Here is an 18889-nt window from a genome sequence, read left to right on the forward strand (position 1 = left end):
AGTTTCTAGACTTTACATTCCTCACTGGACATCTGACCTACAAAGAACCCCACTGAATGCAGCCCACATTTTCATCCCAGATTTCAGATTTTCATTCCCATTCAGCTTTCCTGAACCCAGGAGAGGCAGAGTTAAATATTTAACAGAGTTCCACTACTCACTCGACTGAGGCAAACTCACGGGAGCGAAGATGCTGTTGTTACCTGTGGGGGGAAAAAAAATGGATTAAAGACCTTCCAGACAGAACATCTGCACGTAAAGAATGCTTCAGTGACCTCAGAGATCACGAAAATCTCCAAGTTTATCTCCTGCCAAAGTGAATTAAAATTTCCTGCGTAAAACGTTCCCGAACTACCGATTTTCAGTTACGGTGGGAATTAACTTCACTACTCTGAATTTTGCAACTTTTTTGTTTTAAAGGAATAAATCTGGGGAGCCTGAGGGACAGCAACAACGATTCTTAGAACGTATTTACCGTAAGAACTGTTGAGATCTATGTCTGAGAACACACTGAACTCCGAAGTCGCCGACACCGGTGGCGTAGACGGGGTGTTGGGAGAGGTGGGTGCCGAAACTGCGGATTCATGTTCTGCCTCAGTGATCCTACTGAAGCTTATCTTGCTGGGCTCCTTTTCGAGTGGCAGTGGATGACTCCTCAAGGTGCCAGAGGTGGAGCCGTGTCTGCCCGTGTTGGGCCTTATCCCGGGGGATTTCAGGGGGTAGGTTGTTTTCCTAGGCTGCAGACAGTGAAGCTGTTAGCACTGCTGACATTCCAGACAGCAACATTTCCAAGGCTCTGGGAGATATTTTTAACAGTATTTATCAAATACACCTTAAGGAGCTGTACAGGGACAACTGTTGTGAGGTACAGTGTTATTTATACAGCAGGAGTTTACTGGGATGTTATGGGTGCAACTTAATAAATCTTTTTTTCCCAGCTTAATTTTAGGGTTTTTTTCCACAACTATGAAGACTGAAGAGTGCAGTTTCTGATGCCAAGCAGGACAAAACACAGGGAAAATCAAGTCACAACCTTGGGAAAGACAAAGTTACTTCAAGCCACAGAGCAGCACCACAGACACACTCTGTGCTTATCCACAGGTCACCAGGACCCTACACACATCCAGGATCAGGGACACACCTGGACACATGTTGTCCACATCCTCTGGGTTAGTAAGGACAAAATTCCTACACCCAGGTCACTGGGTGGACAAACCCAGCCTTGTTAGGCTCAGGTGTAACAGCCCAGATCAAAGCTGAGCCTTGGAAGGTGAATTATGCTCCCACCCTGCAGGGGTGTCCAAATTACAGCACCCAGAACTGGACTTTCCTGAAATTCCAATAAGATTCTCTCTTTGGAAATGGTGAGCTATAAAAGAATTCCTGCCCAGCTGACAGACTGGCAGGGTGGACTCCTATTTTTAGAAAATCTTTCACAGAAATTACTGTAACAGCATTTTTGCAACAGCGATTTCTGGCGTTTTCTTGCCACGTTTGTAATATTGTCTCACTCATTCCTCCAACAGGAGATTTCAAAACTGATTTATAGCTCTCCCAAAAATCAGAGATGTCTCCAGCTCCTCAGGCAATTACAACATATAAAAAACAAGTGCTCTAGACCACGATCTTCCTGCTTAAAAAAGAATCCTGGGCTCCAGTAGCTGGGTTTTTTTTAACCCCCTAAATTGCTACTCCTTTGAATTGAACTGTATTTTCTTCAGCAAGAAGGTTGCACCTGGTCAAGTTGTGCAAATTTTGCAACAACACCAAATATTTTGACAAAAGAAAAACAGAAATTACCTTCTATTTAAAGAAAACTGAACACATTATGTGTAAAAGTCTTATTTCAGTTAGTATTAATATAAGACTTCTCGATATTGTGAAATGAGAAATGTTGCTCCACATTTTATCATATGACTATATGGTAAGACATACAAATATAACAGCAATATTTCAGGTTCTGGGGGGAAAAATGCTAATTTTAAAATAAGCCAAAGGTTGTATGTTTTAACAGAGACAAGCATCAGGAATAGAAGCATTTGTAAATCAAGTTTAGCTGGAAAATCATCTCATGATAAGGAATTCTGAAGGAAATACATATGACTTATTGAGTCAACCATGCAGGGTGACCAGTGGATTTTAGCTATTTAATTTTAATTAAATAATCCAGGAGTTGGACTTGATGATCCTTGTGGGTCCCTTCCATCTCAGGGTATTGTGTGATTCCACGAATTTTCAGGAAAACACTTACAAATCGAGGTGGCTGCTTGCAGTTCCGAGGTTCAATCTCTAAGGACTTGTTGAACAGATAGTCTGTAAACTCTTTTTCTGGGATCTTCCCCATGGGATTGAGATTCTCAAAGAATTTCTAAATGAAACAAGCACCAATAAGATTTAAAAAATAAGGATACACACGAAATTTTAATTAAATACTTTGTAACTCACTGGTTTAAAATCTACTTTTTCACCACTTTTGGGTAGTTCTTAGTGGAGGTGCTTTCTTTTCCACCAGCCACTGTTCTCCCCCTCTTCTGATGGTCACAATTCATGCAAAATTAGGTCCAGTATTAGAAGATTATTTGGCACTTTTTGTGGTGTGCCTTTTTCCCCCTCTCCAATCCCCAAACAGGTATTTAATGGTTGATTACCCGGATTTCTGGCTCTATCCGTAAACAATAAGGCTGGTTTTGGTACTGCTGGATTTCTCCTGTAATTTCAGCCACTTTTCTCCTCTTGCTGAAGTTAATTAATTCTTTCCCTTGTCTTTTAAGGAAGTCAGGATTCCCTTCTTCTGTCTTCAGGATATTTGTCAGGTATATTCCTGATAAAAACAGAAGGGAGTTTTTAACTACACACCTGCAGCAAAGTCAAGTTTGGACTGACACCACAAAATATTGGTGTGACTTACCAAAGAAAGGCACACAGGGTGGGTTGATTGACTTGAGCTTAGCTAAATACTTCTTAAAATGATCTTGGCTTAATTCTACTGCTTCATCCAAGACTCTTTTCTTCCTTTCCTGTAGTGCCTAAGTTGCCAAAGGAAAAAAACAGGGATGGAAATCTTCTCAATACCGTGATCAGCAAATACAAGGCAATTCCCTGGCTGTCTCAGCAAAACTTGGGAGCTGAAATTCAGATCTGAAAGCACTTCTTGTAAATATTTGCTCTGGATTACAGCACTCCCAGCCTAACAATTCAGTCATGTGAATCCTGAGACTACTATAAACAGAAGATTATTTTGTCTATCAGTGAATAAGCAAAATCCTGGTCTTTTAATAAAAATTACACATCTGATTTTAACTTAAAATGCTGCCTTTCAAAGACACACAGAACTCAAAATATTTTATTTTTTTTCTTCTTTTTCTTTTTTACTGAAGGGAGGCTTTGCTGACAACATTTCACACTTGTTTTCCTCCATGAAACCACGGATTTCCCTTCACAACTGTGTGTGGATACAGGCCTGGATGCTGATTTAATTTCTTTTTCCGTGCCCAAACCTTACCTCAAAGGTGTGATCCAGCCTGTACACTGACACAGAGTTCATGGCACTGACAATCTCCAGAACACCGTTGAAATTGTTCAGATCCTGAAAAACCTGCAGGATTTCTATGATCCTGCTCAGCACAGCCACTCTCTCCTCAAAGTTCTCCGTCTCCACGATGCACCTGATCAAAAAATGGAATTTGAGAAACACTGAGAGATAAAACCTGACATTTTGCAAGCTACTAAATCAATTTTTTTTTCCAAGAAAAACCACATAGCATGCAGATTTTGGCTCTCCTTCCAGAATCTCAAGTACAAATTTAGGTAATTACATCTTACATATGTTCCGAGTTGGAAAGCCAAGAGAGGGTTTTTGGCAGGGCCTGTAAGATAAAACAGCAAACCCCAAGCAAGTCCCAGGGTAAAAGTGGTTAATGCCATTCCACTGCCAGCCCTGTACTTACTTCTCAAACCAAAGAGTGAGATTTGTGGTGTGACGAATCATTTTCAAGAGATTTGGGGAGTTAATTTCCTTATCTTCCTTAGTCCACACGCTGCCAACCAGTTCCGAAGGCTGCACTGCCCTGGGAGTGACAAAACACACAGAATGCTCAGTACAAATAATAATTTGTAATTTTTGTGTTTGCATTCAAAGGTTATTTCTTCCCTTAACCACGACCTGGTATTTTCACAAATCCAATCTGCTGCAAAACAGCACTTGAAACAACTTTTTGACGAGCATTCGAGCACAGAGGGAAACCCGTTTTTATCTTAATTGAAATCGGGTGGGTTTGAATAAGCATTTTCAGATAAGAAAACTGCAAAGGGGCGAGTTTAATTTTCTGAAAGGGCAGGAAAGCAACTTAAGAAGAGCTACAAATGGAAAACGGGAAGCTGAAGCACTTGGGAGCAACCTGCTGGAAAAGTGGCTTGTTTTAGTAGAAAACCCGCTGTCACTGAAGCAGGAATGGATGCTTCACTTTGGAGTTCTAAGACCCATGGATTGTCCTCCTTGCACTTATTTATGTTGTCTGATATGAGATAAACCCCTTTTTAATTCCCTTGTATATTTTGATATTGAACAGATGGCAAGGAAATCCCTTCCCGTGAACTCTGGAAGTCGCGGGGGGGTCGTCGTATTTTTGACCGATTCTGTGAACTCTTTCTTGCTCGATAATAATCTAAGAAATAAACTAAAAAAAGTCTAAAAGGGGGTGTGTTTGAGCTCAGCCCCACCTGTACAGGTCAGACTCAAGCAGGGTGAGCTGCCGAGCGATCTCTATGGGGTGCAGGGTCATGAGGTCCAGGCTCTCGCTGTGCCCCACGCGCCAGAGGTGCCACTCGATGGGGGGGGGAGGGCTCTCGAAGGTGATGTTGTGGCTGATCCCATTGGCCTGGGCTTTCTTCCTCCTGATGATCTTAGCAATGGATTCCACCCACTTCTTCATGGATTTGCCTGTAAAGCAGAAACCATTAAAAAACTCACAAAAAACAACAAACCCACAGCTTTTTTGATACCGTCTTAGGTTTTAAACTGACAGAGGGCAGGGTTAGGTGGGATATTGGGAAGGAATTCCTGGTTGTGAGGGTAGCGAGGCCCTGGCACAGGCTGCCCAGAAAAGCTGTGGCTGCCCCTGGATCCCTCAAGTGTCCAAGGCCAGGTTGGAGCAACGTGGGATAGTGGAAGGTGTCCCTGCAAATGGCAGGGGGTTGAAACAACATGGTCCTTAAGGTCCCTCCTAACCCAAACCATTCTGGGATTCTATGATTTTAAATGACTTTTGATAATTTAGTGAAACCAACCCCCCAAAAATTTGAATATACACTCAAAATTCTGCGTTTCTGCATGCAAATTAATTAGGTTTGTGGTTCTCTATTCTCTTCTTACGGGTTCTTGCACCTCTATCAGCTGGCAGACAGACACATGTGAACCCAGGTGCTGCCCAGGTGTACTTAACCACATCCTCTGACAGTTTTGGCATGTAAAGAAGTGACCTGTATCCACTGTCTTTTACTTATTTGTCTCAGAATGATATTGCCCAGTGTAAGGCCTGGCAAGCTGAAAAGGAAAATCTGGAATTGCCAGGAGAATTATTAAAAATCGACATGCCAACACATAAAAAAAAAAAAATCTAGTTTGGAAGGAAGTGATACCAAAAGGGTCAGGTATCCTCTTCTGAAAGGATAATGATTTTCACTGGAAACTTAGATAAATGGGAAAAGAACAAGATGGAAAATCTAATCTCAGTAAGCAACAGGGAAGGAATTCTCTATGGAGAAAGGGAAGGTGACAGCCTGAATCACAGAGTCAGGCAAAGATGAACATACTGTCCAGAAGTAAATATACTTGAAGTATTATTATCCTAATGCTTGAAGTCATTTTTGGTGGCTGTTCAGGCTCCAGGCCAAAGCTTGCTCATGTGAAGGAGAGTCTCATAAACAGCTCAATTAAAGGCATTAAAATTACTCATGTGTGTAAAGACATTCTCATGCCTAAAACCCATCAGGATCAACCAGATTGTCCCAAATTGTGGAATGAGAACAGGACCCTGCTCCTGTACCTCTGACACTGGAAATGAAGGTCTCCAGCCTCTCCAGCAACTCCAAATCTCTCTCAAAGTCGTAAAAATGGTGCTCGACCCAGTGACGAAAAACATTCAATATTCTGAGGAAGGAGAAAAAATAAAGTTTCTTTTTAAGGACTTTCAAGGCTTATCCCACAGAAACACCAAATAAAACATAATCCTACAAAAAACTGAGTTACAGATTCATGTAGTTGGTAACTATCAAAATATATGTGGACAAAGGAACAGAACAAAAACTGAGCAAGGTACCCATGACCACAGAAATCTCTGGTATTTAAGACCTAATTTCCCAGTTTTAGCATATATATATTTTGGTGGTTTTTAAAAAATCTAATACAAAAAATGCCATTTCTAATGTCTTTTTTTTTTTAATAAAAAAGCTAATTAAGATTTCCCATTTGGTAAGAAACAAAATTGTAATGGTCTCTTTCCTACACACAAATTTCAGCTTCAAAGTTGCTGCAGTTGTTGTTACTGCCCTTCTCTTACAACTTTTTAATGACACAAAAAAGCCATACTAGATCCAATACTTCCTTTAAGGATAACACTAAACTCCCTCTTGATTTTTCCCTACCCTTTCTTAAACAAATCAGTAATAAACCAGCCTCTCAAAGTGAACTCCAACTGCTCCTCTGCCTTCTACACTCAGGATAAATCAGAACAGAAAACTGGTTTGCCTCTTCCTCAGGTAAACAAGTTGAGCTCGCACCTCAAACATTTGATTTATCAAAGTGCAATGCATGACCTTACCTGAAGAGTGAGCAAAAATCTCCTACATCACCCAGGACAAGAGATATTCCTTGTGCCAACTCAACAGGATGATGGGGCTGATGGAGAACCCACGGCCTCGGGCTCAGGGGAGATGGTTCCAGGGAGATGTGGTTACTCCAGCCCTGTGCTGCTGAACTGGGAGTTTTCCACTGGGAAAACAGTGCTAATTGGGTATGAGGATACTGGGTTTGGTGGCTCAGCCCTTTAAATTGGTGGCAAGAAGATCTGAGAGGGACAGGGCAGAGACCTGATTGCAATCTGTGAGTCACAGCTCTGGAGAGGGGCTGGCTTAGCTCAGACAAATGAATTACATCCGTGTGAACACACGGAGGAGTTCCTTAGCTCTCCTCTTCCCAGGGTGTAAGGGAAAAAATAAGGTTTATCCCATAAAAGAACTGCTGCCCAAAGGGATCATTCAGGCTGGAAATCAACACCACCTTCTAAGCAGCCAAGTTTTGACGCAAGTAGCCACTAAAAGTAAAACAGGATCTTATCTAATCCATCTCTGCCTTTGAGATCCAATGGTAAAAAGCACTGGAAAAGCAAGAGAGATTGCTTGGATCTGCTGACTGCACTTCCAGCTTAGCAACTCCTCCTCCTCATGACCTCACATGCTTTTATGCCAAAGCCACTGCCCTTTCCATGCCTGGGCACTGCACAGTGTCTCCTATGAGATGGGGAGTGCTGGGCAGGGAGGGAGGGATGAGCATCTCCCTGTTCTCCACCTCGTTCCCAAATCCCAGATCTCTCTGAAGTAGAGGTCAATGCTATTAACAACGCTGGAATCAACAGCTCAAACCCAGACACTTATTTTCAGCTCCAAGACAGTTCCAAGCTACTGAAAAACACATCACAGGGATCGGAAAGAGCTCCCAGAAAACAGCAAAGCACGAGCTGAGAGGCAGCTCTCCCAAGAACTGATAACTGTGGAGACTACTGGTCCTGCTGAACCCACAGGAGCTGATAAACTGGGAACACCAAGGGCCTGATAAGCAGCCCAAGGCCAGGAGCACACGAGTATCAAGGTTACGCTGAGGTTGTATAACTTGGAGCACGTTCAAGAAGGTGGTGGCTGCTACATGTGGAGGAAAACTCCTGTATTACACACATCCTTATCTTTTTAATCCTTTATATATATATGCACACGGGTATCTGATGGAAAGGGGACCTCTAAGTGACTTTCTCAACATGCTCAAGGTACTGGCATGTCAGTGTTACCCTTCACTTTGAGTCAACTGCTGTTGCTCCAACAAGTAAACTAGGAATGTGTGCCAGAAGAATATCTGAGGGTGCCACTAATAGTTACATTAATAGTAAAATTGATGTGCCATTAATGGTAATCTCTTGATGCTACTCATCAAAACAGTTAAAAGTTGTTCTAGCAAACTCTGGTTGTGATCCGTCTCCTCCTGACTCAATCCTCAATCAGGGGAACAATTAGCCTCATTCATGCTAGAAATGCTTAATTGTTCCCCAAATTAGCTTGGTCAGCAAGACCTTGAAGATTCACTGCAGCCACTGCAATGTTGCAGCACAGACAAGAGTCTCCCTGTCTGTGTGCAAACACATCCACGGGGCTGGGAAAGGGAGCAAAACACCAGCAGGGCTGGAAAACTGGAAACAGAGGAATGATCTTCACAGGGCCTGGGAACAAGGAGCCCATTCAGAACCGCTCTCAGCTACACATCCCTCACCCACACCCGCTGTCCACAGCAGCCACGCAGTGTCTGTGGGTGGGGATCACAGCTCTGGGAACCAAAGTGCAGCTCCAACAGCTCCAGGAGTCGGTGTGACTAATGAGAGCATGATCTGGGATACCGGGCTGCTCGCAGACACGGATAAGTCCCTGCAGTCTCCAGGGGAGATTAGTGTCTCCAGGAACACCATGTAATCAGGGAACTCGAGTCTGGCTGTAACAAACTGGAAAGCAAATCAACCTGAGCTGCACTGGCTGGACGTATTCCTTGCGGAAGCGCTTCAGGTCGGCGCTGATGGGCTGCTCCCCCTTCTCGATGGCCAGCCTGTCCGCTTCCGTGGGCTCCGGCTCCGGGATCTCAAACCTAGGCAGGAGAGCACCAGAGAACTGATGGCAGTTAAGATCAGACACAAAGCCTTTATGGAGGTCATGGGGAGCAATTGTAGTTCAAATAAATTCAGTGTGGTGAGACTCAAGCACTCCTGTGACATCCAGTTCGCCTGGAATTCCCTCCTCCCCGAGGTCCACGCCCGGCTAATTCACTGGTTCTCTGCTCATCACAAGATGTCTAGACTGGGATATAAGGTTTTTAAGGGCCTGTTAGCTTGATTAAGGGAAGATTAGACGAGAGCTTAAGAGCAGCTTTATCACACTGCATTAAAATGCTGTTTACATTAAGTCTGTGTGCTCAAACAAACCGCTCAGGACATTTCTGTCTTTATTTGCATCGAGACCTGGAAGTTTAGCAGTTCACAACATCACCACCCCACAGCCCAGGCTGTGTTCCAGGTAATACCCAGTTCAGGTAACTCATTTAAACTAGGAGAAGGAAGGTTGCCTTAAAAACTTGGATCACTGTTTTAGAAGTTACTGTTTTACAAACTTCACTAAAACACGTGAAACATGACGCTGGGAACCTGAGCAGGGAAGGAGCAGCTGGACTCTCTGATCCCTGTGGGTCCCTTCCAACTTGGGATGTTTATGATTCCAAACACACAAAACTCATCAGGAACTGCAGTGACAGGACAAGGGGGAATGGCTTCCTATTAACAAAGAGTAGGTTTAGATGGGATATTGGGAAGGAATTGTTGGCTGGGAGGGTGGGGAGGCCCTGGCACAGGTTGCCCAGAGAAGCTGTGGCTGCCTCTGGATCCCTGGAAGTGTCCAAAACCAGCTTGGATGGGGCTTGGAGCAACCTGGGAGAGTGGAAGGTGTCCCTGCCCGTGGCAGGGGGTGGAATGAGCTGGGCTTTAAGGTCCTTTCCAACCCAAACCATTCTGGGATTCTATTCTGTGATTCTAAAACCTCTCCATAACTTCAGGAAGTATGACCATTCCTTACCTTTCTATCAGCAAACTCAGCAGCTCCTGGGGCTTGCAAAAGGAGCGGTAGGTGGTGAGGAAAGTCCGTACGAAATTGGGATCTGTAAGGACAGAAGAAGAAAATGATGGGAGCGTTTTGGGTTTGTTTTTCTTTTTTAATCCAATTGGAAAATATCGGAAATAAAATACACAGAGAAAATTTTAACGTGCAGAAAAATCTCCTCTAACACCAAAAATATCTAAATCTGCCCAAGGCAGGGGGGTAGGGCAAGATGGTCTTTAAAGTCCCTTCCAACCCAAACCAATCTGGAATTCCATGAAACTAATACTCAAACACATCAGTTTATTCAGGAAAGGTGATAAGAGCACAAGCCATCAAAATCCATCACATTTTAGGACTGGATGAGCTGGGACACACAGACAACACAGCTGAGGGTAACTTGCACACTGAGCAGCTGCTCAATACTGAGCTTTAAATGCTATTTAAAAAAAATTATTATAGTTTCACAATATGTAATCTTAACTTCACAAAAACAATCACTTAAAAACTGGTCAGTTTTGTAAAAAGCACAAAGGAGACTGTTATTATTTGCAATTAACAAAAATTGTACAGCTTCCCCTTTCAGCCTGTGCCTTTCACCCCAAAACTGAGACCTAACGTTTTCCTCAACATCAGCACTTCATGCAACTACTTCAAGGTTTCATTTCTGTGCCTTTAAGACAGTATTTCACAGCAAAGTCTGCAAAATGCTGGTTGTGCTTTGCATCCTCTTCAACACAGGGACTTCCCAGAGCGGCAGGGTGAGGATAATAAATAAAATAAACATAACTTCCAACTTTTTTCTCCCTCCACAGACACACAGCCTGTAACAGCTCCACTGCTTTAGCAACAATGATCTCAGGAAACACACTGTTGTGGGAGTTTTTTGGGGGTAAAGGGTTTGCACACCCAAAATTTTCTTATGGCTTTGCCAGCAATGCCGGGCCATTTACCAATAGATTTTTTTTCCCCCTGCAAATCTTACTTTACATTTAATTACATGCAGAAAAACCCAGCTAAAGATAACAGATTAATTTCATTCCCCATAGAAGCATGAGCTTAAAAAACATATCTAGGATACCTGCATACATGTGGTACGTCAGCCTCTCGATGAGCTTCACCACCGTCCCTCCCTTGATGATGGGAATGCCATTCCTGCTCTGCAGGTTGTCCTCAAACACAATGTTCTCCTCAGAGTCCTCCACGACGAAACGATAAACGTTTGGGCTGGGCAGCCTCAGGGGCTGCTCGTTCTCCTCCTGCAGCAGGACTGAGTCCAGCATCCTGTCCAGGGTGCTGCGGTACTGCAGCGAGATCAGCGCCGCCATCCAGTTGCTCTTCTCCTCGGCGGACTTGGCAGCGAACAGGACGCTGTTGTCATCCTTGGACACCAGCTCAAAGGCATGTTTGTATTCAGGGGTGTCCTCTTTGTCAATCACCTGGATTTTCCTCATGATGATCTTCTCCTTCAGCCTGTACTCGGCGCTGCTGTAGCCGGGGAGCCGCGACTGCCCGTGGTTGGTTTTGCAGCTGATCATCAAACCGTCGAAGAGGAAGATGTGCCGCTCGTGTTTGGCTCCTATTTTGGTCAGGCCCCCTTCCATGATGAACTCATTGCAGCACTGCCCAATGTCTTTGCCTTCCCAGCCATCAATGTTTTTCTGGATCTCATTCATTTTCTTGATGGCCAAGTGTTTGCTCCTTATCTGTCGGTGGTAGAAGCGACAGACCGGCTCCCTTGAGAGAAGAACAGAAAAGGTCACAACGGGCACATTCCATGTCTGCCATCCCAAGAGACCAAAATAATCAGCTAAATTAACTGCCTATACATTATTTTTTCCCCTAAATATGCCCTAAGTTCCAAATAAGCCACAAGCACTGCTTTGGTTGGGGAAGGGAGTAAGATATCCACATTATTCTCTTAGAAGTGGGGCGTGAAGGTTCTGGGCTGCTGCTCCATTTACAACGAAAACTGTCAGAAAGACATGCCTGGAAATGGGAATATATAGATTTCCTGACAAGGAAAGATGATTTATCTCCTTCCCTGCCCCTTCTGGGGAGGCAGGGTGTGTCTGTGCTCACCCAGGCCGCCGCCTCGGGGAGTGTTTGCTGTAAATGCGCTCCATGCTGCACTGCAGGTTCAGGAGGGCAGTGATGGCTTGTTTCAGGCATTCCCGATCCTCTTCATCCTCACTGCATTCCTGCAATTGCTGGGACAGAACAAACATTTATTTTCTTTCAGATTTGCCTCGTTTATAGCAGGGAAGGAAGGCTGGCAATCATTCTCACACGGTGTTATCTGTGGTGCTCGGTGATTTCAAGCCAGTGAGTTATTACAGAAGCCCCTCAAAACAAGCTGTGCATGAAACTAAAAATATTTGTCAGATATTCAGGAAAAATCCACGGATACTCAGCAGGAGAGAATTTAAAAAGATCACCCTTTACCCTTCAGTGAGAGCCAGTGCTAATTGTCATTTACTATTTTTCTTGTTATCTTGTCAACAATGTCCTGTTTCACAACTGGTTGTATTAAAGAGTTTGAAGGTTTGAAACAGCCCAGAATTAAATGCTGGTTTATGTAACTGTGTATATTCCTTCCATGAGTTCCTTTCAACAATCCAGAGCAAATTTAAAGGACAGAACGAGCAAGCTCCTTTCTTTGCTTCTTACCACTCTGAATTCTGCCTTCAGCAAACTCACCTATTTCAAGAAAAAAATGTCCACTTTGCACGGTGCAAACTAACAAGAGTCAAAAAAAGGTCTGCATTCAAATTTGCTTCTACAGCAAAATGTAAAGACAGTGAGAACCAGCATATTTCCTTTTTATAAAGACTAGATCTGTCTCCACCACGAGGCAGAAACTTCCTGAACTAGGAAATTCCACAGGTTTTCACATCATCTCCATCCAACTGGCAGCAACATGCCTTGAGTGAAGCCTAGAAGTTCCTGGTTTTGGTTCTTTAAGGTGACACCTAAAATACTACTGATAAAAATAAAAGATTTTTTTTCTTTTTTAGCCTCTTTCACCCTCAAGATTGTATGAGCCCCTCCATGGCAGGGTGTGGAATGGGATGAGCTTAAAGGTCCCTTCCAACCCAAGTCATTGTGGGATTCTGTGAGTTGTTTGAAGGAAAATTCAAGCTAACAAATTTCTGGGAAAAATCATGACAACTTGGATAAATTCTGGATAGACTCTGTTTTACCTACATACTTAAGAGAAATCTTACTTACACTCACTCAGCATGGCAGAGCCTTCTTTTCCTTTCCCCACTACGTTCCCTCAGCAAGGATCCCTCAGCTTCCTCTAAAAGTAATGGAGAGAACAGGATTTGACCAGCTTGGTCCACTCCATGTCATTTCAATTACTAAACTTTTTAGTTTTCACATGCCCAAACGACCTCCATCTTGCACATTAAACAAATCAATGTCTCATGGTCTAAAATTTCTGGGAATTTTGTGAGCTGAGGGACAGTACAGGGAAGGGAAAAAAATCTGTGGAAATCCTACTTTTCCTTACTGTCAGCCACAGAAATGCAAAGAACGTAAAAAAGGTGTGAAGTGCAAAATCCTAAAGGTGGGAAAAGCTCCTGAGTCTGATAATTTCATGTTTTGGGTTGTTTGATAACAACACAACCAGGAATTCGGGATAATCTTGTGCCTGGGAGTCACATGAAGAGGAAGGATAAACTCTCTATTCCATTCAGGACCTTTATCCTCTTTCTTACGCAGAGACAAGGCCCTGATGAAGATCCTGCATGTTTTTGCACCGAGGAGGAAAAGTTCTACAGCTGGAAGGAATTTTCAAGCTTTTCACACTTTAATTGCATTAATTTTAGTTTTGATATTTAACAAAAAAGCAAATATTTGAGGCCTGTGCTTTGGTAAATCATTATTTTATTTATCTCCCAGTTCAGAAGGGGTTTTTTGGTAATTTTATGTAGAAGTAAAAGTCTCAGTCTGAGCTTCTCTCCCTACAGAAACCATGAAAATATGAGTATTTTGTTGCTTTTTTGCTTCCATTTTGAACTTTTTCAATCATAGTTCCTAGAGACAAACACAATGGTGACAGAGTAGCAATACCAAAGGTTTTCAATATGTTATATATTAATATTGTTGAATAAATACTTTCTCTGTGCCTAAAAACACGCTGTGTTTTAAAAATCTCTGCTGTCAATTTAAGATGTTTTCAAAGTACAACATAAAACTCAAATTTTAAACCTGTAACTAAAGGGATCATAACAAAAAACTCTGGATTTAGCATTGATACAGAGTGATATTTCAGATTTTTGTTCTCTGCTCACAAGGTTGGAAAGGCTCAAGACAGCCAAGTGTCAGATCCCACTCAGAAATCTTGTGTACTGTGGGTAAAGATCAAATTTAATAATTTTCACTGCTAAAATTATCATCTTTCATGCACCCTCCTGCTGTATTATCCTTTAAAATGAATAAAAAGCACAACAAAATGATTTTGCACTGTCTGCCAGGCTTTATTCACCAAAAACAGGAGGAAAACTCCGCTCCAAACGAGGACAAACACCACACACTTTACACTTGTAAATCCAGTTGAAGGCTCAGATTCTCCCCAAAGCTGCAGCACATGATTTCATTCCTAAATTTCATCCTGATGCACTTTCCCAGCTCTAAGACACAATGGGTCATTAATTAGCCTGACCTTCAGCATAATGCAGGTCACTGATCCAATTATTCGGCGTGAAAGAGGAACATTTTGGGAAGTTCCAGGGAATTATCGTGGTTACGGGAAGGGAAGTTCCACTATTCTGAAAGAGAGACTTTATCTACAAACCAACAGTGCTCCCTTCACATAAGGCTGGCAAAACTGTGGAATCATGGAATTGCTGAGGTTGGAAAAGCCCTCCAAGATGATGGAGTCCAACTGTTCCCCAGCACTGCCAAGGCTGCCCCGTGTCCCCAAGTGCCACATCCACAGGGATTTTAAATCCCCCCAGGGATGGGGACTCCACCCCTGCCCTGGGCAGCTGTGCCAGGGCTGGACAGCCCTTTCCAGGAAGGAATTTTCTATAATATCCAAGCTAAACCTCCCCTGGTGACCCCTGAGGCCTCTCAAGTTGCTTTGAGGCAACTCTTGTCCTTTCCCTTGTTCCCTGGGAGCAGAGCCCGACCCCCATCTGGCTCCACCCTCCTGTCAGGGAGCTGGGAGAGAATTAAGGTTGGTTTTGGGGTATTTTTAAGCTTTGTCAACTACTTCCTAAAATGACTATCAACAGAAATGCTTAAAGATTTAAAATTTACTGAGACCACGTGCATTTAAGTGTATTGCAAGGTGTCCCTGCCCATGGAACAAGATGGTCTTTAAGGTCCCTTCCAACCCAAACCCTTCTGGGATTTAAATCTTTCCACAAAATACTGGTCATCTGCACACTGCAGGTGTGTGATTCATGGGACAAAATAAATCATCCCTTACTTTTCCTTATCTAAATCAGCACATGCAAAAAAAATCACAGCAGACATACTGAAAACAAGAGTGAACTTCCAAAAAAAAGGAACTTGTGCTGAATAGATATGGTATTAACATAATTGCTAGATTTGTTACTATAGATTATAGTCTATGTGGCAAAGTTTCCCTTTCCTCCTTCACAGCAGTAAATCCTTTGAAATCCAAAGGAAATCCATATAACACACCTGTACAACATGGCCAGTGCCACTTTTTTACACTGAGAACCTAAAAGAGTAATTTCTGTTGCTATTTCCAAATGTCAGCTGCAGCCACAGGGTGTTTTACCTACTTAAGTCCATCCCAGTTGGTTAATAATTCACTTACCCCTAAAGCATTACAAACTTTCTTTCCCAACACAATGGGGCAAACAGAAACTTTTGTACATTATCCTCAGCTACTTCCATTTAGGACTCAGGACAAATGGTTGAACATTAAGAATGGATTATTCTGAAATAATAAGTTGAGCTGCAACTGGAGTGTGACTTGAGACTGAGAATTTGATCTGGGTTCTGTTTAGCTGCTTGTGAATGGACAAAAATTTAGCACTCAAGGAAAGAAGAAATTAGATTTTTATATTCAATTTTTAACTATATTAGAACTCAAGGTTTGTTTAATAAATTATAGTTCAAATGCTCATAGCAGAGCAACAGATGCTTCTGAAGATTTCTTTACATGTTTTTACTTTTCAGACATTTAGTGACCAGCGTCAAATTTATGTTTTTATCTCTTTCCATTTGAAGAAGTAAGCAACATCTTAACACCTATTTAAAAGCTCAGATTCTCCACATTAATAACTGGTTTTAGTGAGAAATGAGAGTGTGGCTTTGTTTACCTGTAGTAACTCAAAGTAGTGCAAACAGTGATAGACTGGGATGAGCAGCAGGCGGGGGAGGACGTATTGTACAGCTTCTTTAAACCCCTCAGCAGTGGACTGAAAAGGAAGAACAAACAGGATTATTTACACTGAAATACTTAAATCAGGACTGGATAGGTCTGGCCCTGGTTAAAGAGAAGTCAGGGCTTCCACACAATCAAATAAACTTGTCACAACTCCCCCAAATTCCCTTTTCTCCCCAGGTATGTTTGCTGTGCTTCCATTACATCCAACACAGCACCAAAATATGGAGCTCTCATCAAGCACTGAAGAAATTAGTATTAATATCACCCTGAGAAACTGAGAATCACAAGTTTATTACTTAAAAAATGATAAATCTTTTCCCCTTCCCAGCACTTAACTAAGACAATAACTCAGGTTGTAAGATGAGATTTTTCCAAAGGACGATGAAATTCCTGCCATCTCCCACATCAGGATAAATGTTGACCAGAAACTGAATTACCTCACATCCATTTTAAAAATTACCTTTCTGCCTTCACTTCACAGCTCAGAGAAGAACTGTGAGGGAACATTCCTAAGAAAGCCTTTCTATGGTGATCACAGAACCATGGAATGGTTTGGGTTGGAAGGGACCTTAAATCTCATCTCATTCCACCCCTTGCCATGGGCAGGGACACCTTCCACTAGCCCAGGTTGCTCCAAGCCCTGTTCAACCTGGCCTTGGGACACTTCCAGGGATCCAGGGGCAGCCACAGCTTCTCTGGGCAACCTGTGCCAGGGCCTCCCCACCCTCCCAGGGAGGAATTTCTCCTTAATATATGATGACATCAGGATGAGAAATTAGTGATGAGAGTCAGGCAGGAGGCCAGATTCACTGAAAAATGACTCAATTAGCAATTTAATCTGGAATGGAGCTTTAAGCTTTAAATTTGGTAGGGAGGGAGGTAGAGAGCCTTATTTCAACACTGAGAAGTATTTAAGAGTAAGATGATCCAGCTTTCCAAGGTCTTGGAGGTGAGGAGGAAACACTCACCTGCAGGAACAGCTGAGAGGAATCTCAGCTTGCAGAGGTGCCCCAGTGAACCCTACAAACTCAGCACCACTAAACTGGGTTTAACTGGGAGCAGAACTGACTCACCACTTGCTCAGCACCTTCTCTTATGCAGCTTTTAATAAATCAGCCACACTGGTGGACAGAACTAATAAAACAATAGAAAACTCACAGATGATCTTGCTGGGCAGCAATGACTAAGAAATTATTGAAGAATTATTCAAGAAAAACCATCAATTGCAGCCTCAGTGCTGAAGGAGGCCTTGGATATGTCTGGAAGGAAATGAAAACATGGTGTTTGGGTGCCTGTGTTTGGTTTTAAAAGGCAAGATGGAAATGGCAGTGTGAGAACTCACCCTCTGTCCTCATGCAAGTGTCTGATATGAGGACAAAAAGAACTAAAGAAGATTCATGGATGGGTCAGAGCTGTGCCCAGATTTTACAGCAAGAGGCAAAATCCAAATATCTTACACTGAAGAAAGGGCAGAACCTCGAGGATTTCTTCCTCAGTTGGAAGAAAAGAATTACTGACAGAATTCAAACCTTTGAAATATGAGAATTAAAGCCTTTCAGTGTTCCCCATTTGCACTCACCTGGAAGTGGAGAGCAACAGCAGGTTTTGCCATTAGGTTATTAAAATGCTCATGAAATTGTGGAGAGAGAATATCCTGGGACAAGGTTTCATATGGATCAAAGGCTTGTTCCTAAATAAAAACACAGAATTATATAAATACACGAAAGATGCAAGATATTTCTGTCCCAGTTGGTGCAATAATTTCCTTTGAGAAGCTGACACACAAGTGGAACTTTTCACGAAAATATCAATTTTGCAAAACAAATCCTGAGGAAACCACAACCCTTTCTCACTTCCAACTTTTAGCTGCACGTGATTTTCTCAGCATTCCTCAACCTCCCAATCCCTGTGGCCAACACAAACTTTGTTTTGCTGAAGCAGTGGGAGGCAAGAGAAGTTCTTGCTTTCGCCCCATTTCACATAGAATGGCAAATTCCCTCCTCTCTGCCTGTAAAAAAGGACACTGTGGGCAAAAGTGAACTTGGGAGACTGTCACAAGGAAAATATCTCCATCTGGGACAAAGCAACCCAGGGAAAAGTTCTCTAATCACACCAAGGGTTTCAGGTGCAAGGATTATGACTCTGGTTGGAGTATCCAGCTGTGATTCTTCAATATCAGCTACAGCAGGATGGGATGCAAACCTGACTGCCCAGGAATCCCTGCAGGAATAACTCATGGCTGCCTCTGGATCAGCTGTGCCAAAGCCTGTCAGGCTGATCCCAGTCCCTGCAGATCCACTGGGCTGAATCACTCCTGAGTCACCGGGTTATCCAGGATGGCACCGTGCCCGGGATAAAGCACATTCCTCTTTTCACCTTCATTCTTCCCAGGATACAGGCTGCCGAATTTGGGAATACCAACCACCACAAAAGGCTGGTTTGAACATTCAGGGGGAGTCTCAAGTCTTCCAGTTGCAGAGGGTCCAGGGGAATTCCTACCTGACTCATGGGGAGCTGCAGTGGAACTCTTTGTGGGGAGCAGAGGCACAGAACAAATGCTCTTTTCATATGCAAATTGTAATTATCGCTCTCAACTCTCCTCATCGAGTTTAATCA

General features: G+C 42.9%; 1 protein-coding gene across 1 annotated transcript in view; it reads right to left on the reverse strand.

The window, feature by feature from the left end:
• Window positions 1-13: 13 nt before the first annotated feature.
• SOS2 (SOS Ras/Rho guanine nucleotide exchange factor 2) overlaps window positions 14-18889 on the reverse strand; it is a 39393-nt gene continuing 20517 nt past the window's right edge. Inside the window, exons 7-21 of the mRNA XM_029963575.1 lie at window positions 17853-17963; window positions 16206-16304; window positions 11980-12107; window positions 10979-11634; window positions 9877-9958; window positions 8777-8899; window positions 6045-6148; window positions 4720-4939; window positions 3948-4067; window positions 3503-3665; window positions 2909-3026; window positions 2649-2821; window positions 2252-2368; window positions 476-737; window positions 14-203 (exon numbers count right to left, since the gene is read on the reverse strand). Of these exons, the coding sequence (XP_029819435.1) occupies window positions 154-203; window positions 476-737; window positions 2252-2368; window positions 2649-2821; window positions 2909-3026; window positions 3503-3665; window positions 3948-4067; window positions 4720-4939; window positions 6045-6148; window positions 8777-8899; window positions 9877-9958; window positions 10979-11634; window positions 11980-12107; window positions 16206-16304; window positions 17853-17963 (2526 nt within the window). The 3' untranslated portion in view covers window positions 14-153. The remainder of the gene's footprint in view (window positions 204-475; window positions 738-2251; window positions 2369-2648; window positions 2822-2908; window positions 3027-3502; window positions 3666-3947; window positions 4068-4719; window positions 4940-6044; window positions 6149-8776; window positions 8900-9876; window positions 9959-10978; window positions 11635-11979; window positions 12108-16205; window positions 16305-17852; window positions 17964-18889) is intronic.

Source organism: Manacus vitellinus, unplaced genomic scaffold (genome assembly GCF_001715985.3).
Source record: "Manacus vitellinus isolate BGI_N305 unplaced genomic scaffold, ASM171598v3 scaffold_103_pilon, whole genome shotgun sequence".
Lineage (NCBI taxonomy): Eukaryota > Metazoa > Chordata > Aves > Passeriformes > Pipridae > Manacus > Manacus vitellinus.